At 38.8% G+C, this 10184-nt stretch overlaps 1 protein-coding gene across 1 annotated transcript in view; it reads right to left on the bottom strand.

Annotated features, from left to right (window-relative positions):
* atp10a (ATPase phospholipid transporting 10A) overlaps nucleotides 1-8798 on the bottom strand; it is a 42449-nt gene extending 33651 nt beyond the window's left edge. The window contains exons 1-3 of the mRNA XM_024278782.2: nucleotides 7866-8798; nucleotides 4087-4291; nucleotides 3661-3746 (exon numbers count right to left, since the gene is read on the bottom strand). Of these exons, the coding sequence (XP_024134550.1) occupies nucleotides 3661-3746; nucleotides 4087-4291; nucleotides 7866-8293 (719 nt within the window). The 5' untranslated portion in view covers nucleotides 8294-8798. The remainder of the gene's footprint in view (nucleotides 1-3660; nucleotides 3747-4086; nucleotides 4292-7865) is intronic.
* Nucleotides 8799-10184: the final 1386 nt, after the last annotated feature.

Raw genomic sequence — 10184 nt, 5'->3', positions numbered from 1 at the left:
AATCTTTGACCGTTCACGCGATCAATGTCAATCAGGCAATTCTGACAGAGAAAAACTGCTTATCTACTTTGAACAGTTACACAACCCATTACTAAGTGTTACATAATGGGGGAGGCACCCAGGTGCTAGTAAAATGGCAGATGTAATGGTGGACAGACCCGACTGGGCCCATGAATGTCCAACGGAAGTTGTGTTTTAATTCACCATCCAACTTCTCAACTTTAAATTTTTTATTTTACTAATGGAATTCTGTTTTCCCGATTGTGTTTGTAAATAATAAAAGAGAGGTTTTTGGTAAAAGTTTGATCCAGCTGGATTTCAAGTGTTCTGCCTGGCTGGAATCATCTCACAGGTGGAGGAGTGTCTGTCCACTCCGAACTGCTCGCTTCTCGTAATAGGCTGGGTGGGACTTTCGTGGTGAGCCGCGGAGTTTCTGCAATATTTAGACAACGGCGGTGATCATCATTCTAGAAAATTCATGCTGATCCCATCCCAAAATGAAATATTGATTGGTTTCCTCGTTGTTGGATTTCTAACAGCAGAGAGATCCGTTCTGCTTCGCCCCCACAGAACTTTGCTCTGTGCTGCAGCTGTCACACATCAACATTCATGTTCTGCATACTTAATAAACTAAAAGATCGCTTTTGTCCAAAATCTACAAATAAATGCCTTATTCTCTATTTATTTCCATACAATCTTAATCACAGAATGCTCAAAAAAGTTTAATTTTATTTTAGAGCTTGTTATTATGCTGACCTCACTGCTGCATGACAGAACACCTGAGGATTTCAAAGGGTTAAGAAAATAATAACAATAAAAGTAAAACAAAGACTAACAATATTAACATAAACAACAAAAACATAACATGAGTGCAACTTCCGTTTTCGAGGTCTCTGACTTCCGTCCTTTAGATAAAATACAACTTCCGTTGGACATCCATCGGCTGCATTAGGTCTATCCGCCATTACATCCGCTATATTACCTGCAGCTAGGTACCCTTGCGTATTGATTGATTTTTGTAAGGCCGTAAGCGTTTCACTACTGTACAGTGTTACATATCAACGCAAGGCTGCTTAACATTTGCAGAGCTATGGTGGTAGAATGGATGACAACAGTGGAGCTGAAGTTCTGGTGTTAAAGGGTTAAGTCCTGCAATTATCAGCCTGTTTACCAACAAAAACATTCATCAGCAGGCATTCTGACACCTCACCACCTGTATTGATGAATGAGAGCACCCCTGAGCTCAGAGCAGATCTGCCAACTTCAGAGCTCACACCGTTTGAAAATTAACAATCTCAGAGTCACACACTGCTCCCCTTCCACAGCAGGGGAGCCTGAACCGATACTGGCTGTAACGTAATAAAGTACAACTGGGGCAAGGCCCTGCGCCCTGTTCTCCACCGTAACCTGGCAACCAATTACCTGCAGCATCTGGACTCCTTCTGAGCAAAGAGTGCATGTCACAGTTGCAAACTGTTCGGGCTGATTACTGTGAGCTCAGAGGGAGATCCTCATACTCATGTCACCAAAGTCTGCTGCCCCACAGATATACAAAAAACTGACATTTGGACCTCAACCCCATACTTTGATATATCTAAGATGTATGCACATGCAAACAAATAATCCTAAACTTTTTGCCTACACTTAGCAGACTCAATGGCTCTTTGATGGAAACTTTCACCAGCCTACAACAGAAACAAGTTCCTCCCCAGAGGAGCTGGAAATGTTCTAAAAGCGAATGCCACTCCAATAAAACTGTTTCCTGTTTTATGTTTCCAGCGTGCCCCTTGCTTGGTAAGAGTTGAAGAAAATTCCTTCAAGTTTAAAAAAAAAAAAAAACACTTGAACACTTGCTGGCTGAAGACTTAAGGCCAACTTAAGCCTTTGGAAAAAACTTCTAACACAAAAAGGGAACATTTTGTACCATTTTGTTCATTTCAAAACCAAATATGTCTTTAAGTGAGGTTTTTAAAATACATAAAGTTTCAGAGATTTGAAAAAAGTTCTTGAAGAGCTTCAAGAGGACTTGTGATTACACTGACAGATTCGATTCCCACCGGGGTTCATTTGTTCCACGGTCTACTTTGTTTGGCAAGAATGAAAGCTCACCAGAACTCTGGCGTGGATTGAATAGTAGTTCGCTTGAGAATAAAAGCAAAACGCAAAAGTGAACCATATATGAAGTTAAAAAAAAAAACTGTCCTAAAATACAAAATTGAAGAAAAAAAGACTATCAAGAACAATAGGATTAGGTGCTAGACACCACACAGCTAGCTAGATGCACTATCCAGGATTCTTATTTGTGCTTTTTCTCTGTCTTGCTCAAGCAATGGTCAAGGGAGGAGCCATCTCTGAGTGTATATGACAACTGGACTGAGTGACCCCACCCCCCTGGCATTCCAAATAGGAAGTACCTGCTGGCTCCAAGAAGCCAAAATCCCATAGACTTCCATTGAAAAAGAAACAGTTATAACTCAGTCATTCTGTTTGTCAGAATATTCATTCTTGCTCTGGTTATCTCTTTTTAACACGTTCTTGCTAATCTTAATTTTACTTTATGATATATTTTCTTACTCAAAAGTTATTCAGGTTATAAACTGGCCAATCAGATGACTCAATAAAAGCATGTGGTGCCTGCTGGCCCCACCTCAAATGTTTGACAGATTCTCTTGGTCCTGCTTTCAAGTGGTGTGGACTTCCAACACGCTCTCTCCTGATTGGCACTAGTGGTTGCCATAGAAACAATTACTCTGACCAACCTAGACCAATCACTGCTTACTGACATCATTTGGCTTCAACATGACAGCAGCCATAATACGAAAAAAAAAGAAAAATAAAAAGAAAAAAATTGTATTTTTGGGGTTACTGCAGACAGATTCGGTAATTTCATAACTATTTTCAAGCATTCCTTTCTCCCAATTTTTGTAGATTTGGTCTCAAGACATGTAAATGTCATCAGAAACGACGAGATTTAGTTTTTTGTTTTTGCCCAAAATTCAAAGATATTTTGTTTTTATAAATAGGCCTCAATGAGCAAATGTTTGGATGTAATATATGTGTGAGTATATTTGCGCTTTTGAAGTACTGTAGAAATGTTTGATCAAATATATGTTTTGAAACGTTTCAAAAGAGCAATTTTAGCCTTTTATCTCGTTATTTTTTTACTGTTTTTTACTTTTTGCTGATCCGAAAAATGACCCGAACCGTAACTCTGAGTTTTGTGATCCGTTAGACCCCTAATCACAATCAAGGAGTAGACTTGGGGCTACAGCAGGTCCACAATCCAACGACTCAGCAGGTTAACTTTTGAATGGTTTAAAGATTAAACTGTGTAAATCAAGCTAGTGAAACTTTCCACTCCTAAATATCATTGAAATGCTTAGTGGCACAGCAGAAAACTTCAATGAAGCTGAATTTAAATGATCCTTCGAGTTACAGTGAGCCAAACCTGTCACAACTGGTTAATCTGAGTGCTGAGTAAGAGGCACAGACACAACTGTGACTCAGCTTTTTCTGCAAAACAGATGCTTATTTTCCAAACTGAAACAGAAATATTACCAAAATGAAAAATATATATGCAGGGAAAGGAAAATGGAACTTTGAGATGGCAGCTCAGAAATCATGAAATGATAAACCGCACTGTAAAGAAACAATACTTACATGTATCCTCTGAATCTGTTCAGGTCGTTGTTGGGCTTTTCACACTCAATGACACTGTTGTACTTTAATGGGTCAAAGTCGCAGTCCTGCGCACAGACAAACATAGTTATTACTAAAAATAAAAATTGTGCCACTTGCTTCTTTAATGAGGGAATTGCTACAAAAAAATAAACAAATAAAAAATCTGATATACAGTTCAAAGCCAACCCTAATTTCTAAAGGGAAAGTGAGCAAAACGTTAAAAAACATCATAAAAAGGATGTTGGGCATTTCTTTTGAAAACATGCTGTCAACGTAACACATAGGTTAATATTTTTTTTTTTCAATGCCCAACTTTAGCTCAGCAGCTAAATTTTGATTTCATCCCAACTGGATGCAAAGCATGAGGCAGAGGAGATAATGTGAAGTACAGAGAACCCCTCTCACCAGGTCAAAGAAGCTGCGGACCACCTGTCTCTGTTTGAGGTTGGTCTCTCCATCCAGTGTGGCGGTTTCGATGTGGCAGAGGCGGTCTGGGTCGCTGGAGCTCATTAGTAGGACGTCGGCGGGGAGGATCTCATTACACCTCAGCCTGATGAAGTCTCCAACCCGCACTTCCTTCCAGTACTTCTCCACATACCCTTTCTCCGCTCTGTTAAGGGAACCGGAGGTGAAATGAGACTTCTTTCAACAAAGAGGAGTTTGTGCAAGTAAGATATCAGCAACATGAAAGAAAATATATTTAATGTATAATTTATATCTGCACTCGATGGCAAAAGGTTTAAATTTACAAATATTTGATTATTTAAAACTTGATTTTAATGCTAGTTATAGACGAAGGTCATGATATCAAATTTTTCCTTTTATTGCTCTATTAAAACGAACAATTAAGTGCTGCTGCAGAAAAGATTTTTTTTTTCTAGGAAAGAAATGAGAATAAGAGCTTTCCCAGTTCCTGGAAAGCAGCATGGTACAGCGAGGATGACATTTATTAAGTGCAATGTGGATCTCGCTATGAAGCTCACTGTAAACAGGAAGCAGCTTGGGGGTCAAAGATAGCTTGGTGCTGAAATAAGCTCTGTATTTTGGGCTTTTTCTTTTGTTTGGGTTTATGAACTCAGAGTTCAACAAATGAGACATCCACTAGGAATGCTGGGAAATAGTGGGAAAACTGGAGGTCATAAAACCTATTTGATGCCATATCAGAATCTGCTACAGCTTAAAGTCACATTTCAGCTAAACTCAACTAATGTACTTTAATACTTAAAATATTTACTAAATTTTTTTTAGAATATGTATTCTTCATGACAGACTGCCAGGTACAGATAGAGAGATTATGCTGCGTTCACACCAGAAGAGATTGACACACCAGCGGTGGGCAGCTTTAATGTTAGATCGATGCACAGAAGTGATCAGAGGTCCTGCGGCGGGAATTGAGCGTTGGGTACGGCGGCCTGAGAGCAGCACATTTTGAGCGGAGCAGCAAATATTTGGCCGTACCAGAGGAGTTCAAACATCTGTACTTTTGCAACACATCAACCAATCAGGAGCTTTGGGCAATGACGCAGTGACAATGTAATCAGAGGGTGGAGTCAGAAACCAACAGAGGAGAACCTGATCGTAGCTGTTCATGCTCATCCCGAATTAAATTATTGTGTCTACCTACTCGTTTTGAGACAGAGTTTTCGCTTGGAAGAAGTTAGATGTCTATCAGTTTTAAAACACTATTTGTTGCAAATAAACAGCAACGTGGTTGTTGGCGCCTTTGTAGAACTCTCAGAAACAAATAAACCCAGGTTGCTTTACCAACATCATCCATGCTTTCCCTTATGTAGAAAAGAATTAAGTCATGACAATGTTGGCGGTAGCTCCTCCCACATGCGGCGGGTTTATGAATACATCTTGGATTAGCGTTGAGCAGCGAATTTGCCGTGCAACAAGGAAGTGTAGTGGATGCGTATTCATAGCGTATATCATGTTTGGTGAAAATGTAGCATTAGATAAAGAATAATAATATGCAATATTAAATCTATACATCGGCGGTACACGTGTGAAAAGTCTGTTTGACGTACATGGACATATGTGGAACGGTAGTAGGAAGCCACAAATTTGCATACTTATAATCACAAAAATCACCAACAATTAAGTAAGATTTACATGATAATTGCGTAGAAACCACGTAAAATAAACACCAACTGTGTAATTCTCAACCGACCAAAAAATTCTGAACAGCTCAAAGACAAATTCACGTAAAGACCCATTGGCCGAAACCCTCAACGAACGCAAGAAACACTATGAATTACGAACTTCATGCATCTATCACGGAAGACCCAAATTTCATACTTGGAAAATGTGCAAAATATACATAGTGGCAGCGTGACACGGCCTTAAATAAACTCACACATAAAGAATCCCTCAAGAATGTACTATTTGAGTTACTTTCCATGAAACATTTCAAACTAAACAGTTAATACACACCAAACTTTAGACGCCTAAACAAATCTAAAAACTATAAACATACCAATAAGAAAGAAAAAAGCTTCCAACAAGCCTTCATTTTAGATTCTGTGCAAAATCACAACAATTTTCTATTCAAGTCTCTTCCTGATCATTTCAAGTTACAAGTGGCTTATGTGTTCTGATTAAAATAAACACCAATTCATTGTTCTATGAAAGAACAGCGAAGCCTCAAATACACAAGAGTTTAAAAATCTATTTTGTGAAACAACCCAACATGGAAAACCTGAGTGTGGTGAAGACAACCACAACAATTCCCCTTTCTCTGAGTCAGTTGTCTGCTACACTATTCTGCAGATGAAGTGGAGACATGCAGCTAAGCACAATGCCATCATGTCCTTACAAACAACTCTGGTGATTTCTTTCTTTTATTTTAATTTATTTATTTGGTGGGGTGTCTCTAGATTATCATTTTACAAACTAAATATGAAGTTATAAAATTTTAGTTGTCACTCCGTCTGCACACAAAAAGATTTGAGACATCAGAAAAAAATATTCATTTATGTAATTTGATGTAATGATTCGTGATTTACGCAATTTGTGTTTTTTTAAACCAGTCCTGTAGGACCAGAGTCTGTACCATTGACTGTATGAGAGAACTGGACATCTCTTCCATTGAAAGCCAGCTCTGGAGAATTTGTCAAACCTTTTGAATGTTTGCCGTGGGAACTAGCAGCCACCACGTGTGTTTGAGACATCTGAATGGTCAATTTATAACTTATAATATAAAATATGTATAATGAAAAAAAATATTAAAACATGTTTTTAAAAAAGGTATAAGACGAAAAATAGTTATTCTAGCTGGTATAATGACTGAGTAATAGCTTTTTATTTCTCAGTACACGTTTACAGGATTTTGGCGTCTTTGAGACGGCGCGTACTTCCTGTTTGGAAGATGAGGGGGGTGGGTCCCTTGGTTAAGCTCTTTTATACAGTCAATGGTCTGTACTTTGTGGGAGGGAGTGTAAACAAAGGGATCACAGGAGATAAGTTGAGGCTTACTTCCACAACAAAAATCCCGGTGACAACTAAGAGGCAAATTTCTAATGAACTCCTGCCACTCTGCAGAATATAAGCCCTAGAAAATGACATCATCATAATTAAAAGAGAAAAAACTGAGTATGCTTTTGAAATAGAAAAAAAGATTATTTAAGTGGGACTTTAAAGAACAGATTTAGTGAAATTTAGGTTCAAGACACTGAAAAACCAAGGAATCACAAGGGATCAAAACCAGTCTAGGCTCTAAGGGGTGCAGATCTTTGGTACAAAAAATGCCACAGCTGATAAAAATGTAATAATGTCCAAACCTGACACAAAAACTTAAGCCAAGACTTGGCAAAAACTGTAGAGCCAGCAAACACTGAGCCTTTTGATGCCTGTGAATTATGCTCTGTATGAGGAGACAGTGCTGCTTTTCATTAGTAAAGTACAGTCCCAGCACAAGAAACAGTCAGAAACGGGTCATCAGGTTGGAAATGCACTGATGATTGTTAGTCAAACTTCATTCACAAAACCAAAAACAAAAAAACAATAGTTTTGTTTTCGTCGTGCTTAGATTTTGAAAAGTTCCACAATTCCCAAAGAAAGGATAATCAAATGTCAGTAGTTGTGAAAAGTTTGTTTGTTGTTGTTTTCCTGCATCAGCTGATGTGCATCACAACAGCCTGCAGCTGCTCTCGATCACCTGCTCCTCCTGAGGCCCAGCTTACCTGCAGTAGACCAGGCAGTCCATGTGGTTGATCTCCTTGTCGGACCTGTGTCTCCTGTAGTCCTCCCAGATGTCTTTGATAGCAGTGACGGACAGGATGAACAGCACAGGGGCCAGCGCCAGCTCCGGCAGAAAAGTATTGACAACCGGGACGAAGTTGAGCAGCGCGATGAAAACAAAGTAGACGTTAGCGAGGCGGTGGAACTGTTCAAAGAGGTTCTTTGGCAGGAATGACAGCACGGTGTACTTGGTCGTCTTGATTCTGTTGTTTGCATAGTGTCGGTTCGGGTTTTCCTCCCCTTTGGCGAAGTCGTAGAGTGTGTTTGCGTGGACGGTCCTGGTTTTGGTCTCCTTCGTTTTGTTCTTCCTTTGCTTTTTGGTTTTCGGGGCGTCTTTAGCCATCCCGGCGTCTTCGTTCTCCCGCGCCATAGCCTGGCCCTCCTTTAAACTTTTCCACCGTTTTTTCCCCTGCACGTCCTCTCACACACAAAACAACACGCTGCCTATGTTATCATTCTTTTATCGTGTGAACCATTCTGTCTTCGTTTGTTTCTTTTGGTCACACGAACGCCCCGTTTTCACCCATGCCGACTTATCTTTTCCCGAGAGACAGGAAAACTTTTTCGTGTTTCGCTTCTTTTCTTTTTTTCCTCCCCTCGACTAGCTGGGAAGGATGCTGAGGTCGTGGCAAGGCAAGACTTGGAGTTTCCACAAAAAAAATCCACGATTTACAAACGCTGTGGATGAGGTACAGCTGTGGGCCGCGTGCGCTGAGGATGCTTGTAGAGCTGCGCAGACTCATAACTGTGTCTGTCCCTCAGCGAATCAGGAGTCGCGCTCCCCTGGAAATCTGACCCGGCGGCCCCTCCTAGAGCTAACCTGTGCTTTTTTTCCCGGAGTGCCACGCTGTGTTGTTGAGTTTGCACTGGCCCACAGGAAGCAGTCACAGACTTTTAACGTAAAAATATAAAAAAACAAAAACATATAGCTATGGTGACAAGAACATGTCATGTTTCACATAAACATTCTATGAGTTTTAAAGTTTTCTTTAAATTTCTTGCTTTTGATTTTTAAATTTGGAAAAGAAACTTATGTTTGTTGGAAAAGTGCTCTACAAATAAAGTTTGATTTGAATCAAGAGCAGACGAAAAAATGCAGTTGTTTTACGTACAAACTACAATCGTCAGGCCACAAGCTTCCCACTCCGCTACAATAGATCCAGTTGTGATGCATTTGTGACTCATAATTCAAAATAAAAGTCAATACTAGAAATGCCTTTTCATTTTCACAATACCTGCATTACCTGTCTCTTAAATTAAATAAAAAATAAATTATCAGAATGGCCTTTTCTTTTTGTTCTTCGACACTGTTCATTCGGTAACTTTAAAGATGATGAGGAAAATGGCATTTGACAATTTGTTTTTTAAAAGTTCTTTAGTAAATGTCTACCAAAAGTCAATTAGAAATATAAAATTTAAAAACTAAAATGCATAAACAGAAACGCTTTTTCATTTTCACAATGTAACTGCATTACTTGCCTCTTAAATATAATGCTCTCCAAACGGCTTCTACATTTTCATCTTTTTTGATATTTCATTTCAAAAAGTTCTCTGGTAAATTTGTACCAAAATTCAATCAGAAATATCAAATCTGAAAATAAAAATGGATAAACAGATTTTTTTTTCAAAATATTTCTAGATTTCTTGTCTCTTAAATAAAATGAAAAAGCAATTCTCCGAACGGCTTTTCCATTTCCTTCATCATCACCACTCATTCTGTGACATAATTAAAGTGACAGAAACAAAGAAAACTACTTTTTCGTTTTCACATCTCGTCGTGCAAAGGGCGTCTCATAATTCAGTTTGCGTTAGCTGTTCCACGGGGCACATGACAATGACGTCAGTTCTCTCATTTGCTTTGCTATGGTTTGTGCTGTCAACAAACTATATGCCGTTGTCATTGGCTTATGTTGAGAAAGGGAAAAAAGGAAGGAAGAGGTGGAAAAACGAGCTCAAAGGTGAGATTTTGATGATTGGAGTGTGACTTTAAGTTATCTTTGGACTTTCTGACAAAACCAACTTCCAATTTTTAAGTAATGACAAAACAATACAAAATAAATGAAATATGCAAAAAGGAAAGCTAAATTATTTTCAGAAAGTACATTTCTTGCTGCTGCAGAAACAATTTGAAAATCATTTGTTGGTACTTTATTTTGGTGCCATGTCTTCAACCTTTCTCTAAAACTCACAGTACATCTCTTTAATAAAAAAAAAAATCATAGCATGAAAGGAAACATTGACTTACATTTCTTTTTAGGACG

Source organism: Oryzias melastigma, linkage group LG9 (assembly GCF_002922805.2).
Source record: "Oryzias melastigma strain HK-1 linkage group LG9, ASM292280v2, whole genome shotgun sequence".
In the NCBI taxonomy this organism is placed as follows: Eukaryota; Metazoa; Chordata; class Actinopteri; order Beloniformes; family Adrianichthyidae; genus Oryzias; species Oryzias melastigma.
This window is presented reverse-complemented; position numbering and strand designations above follow the sequence as displayed.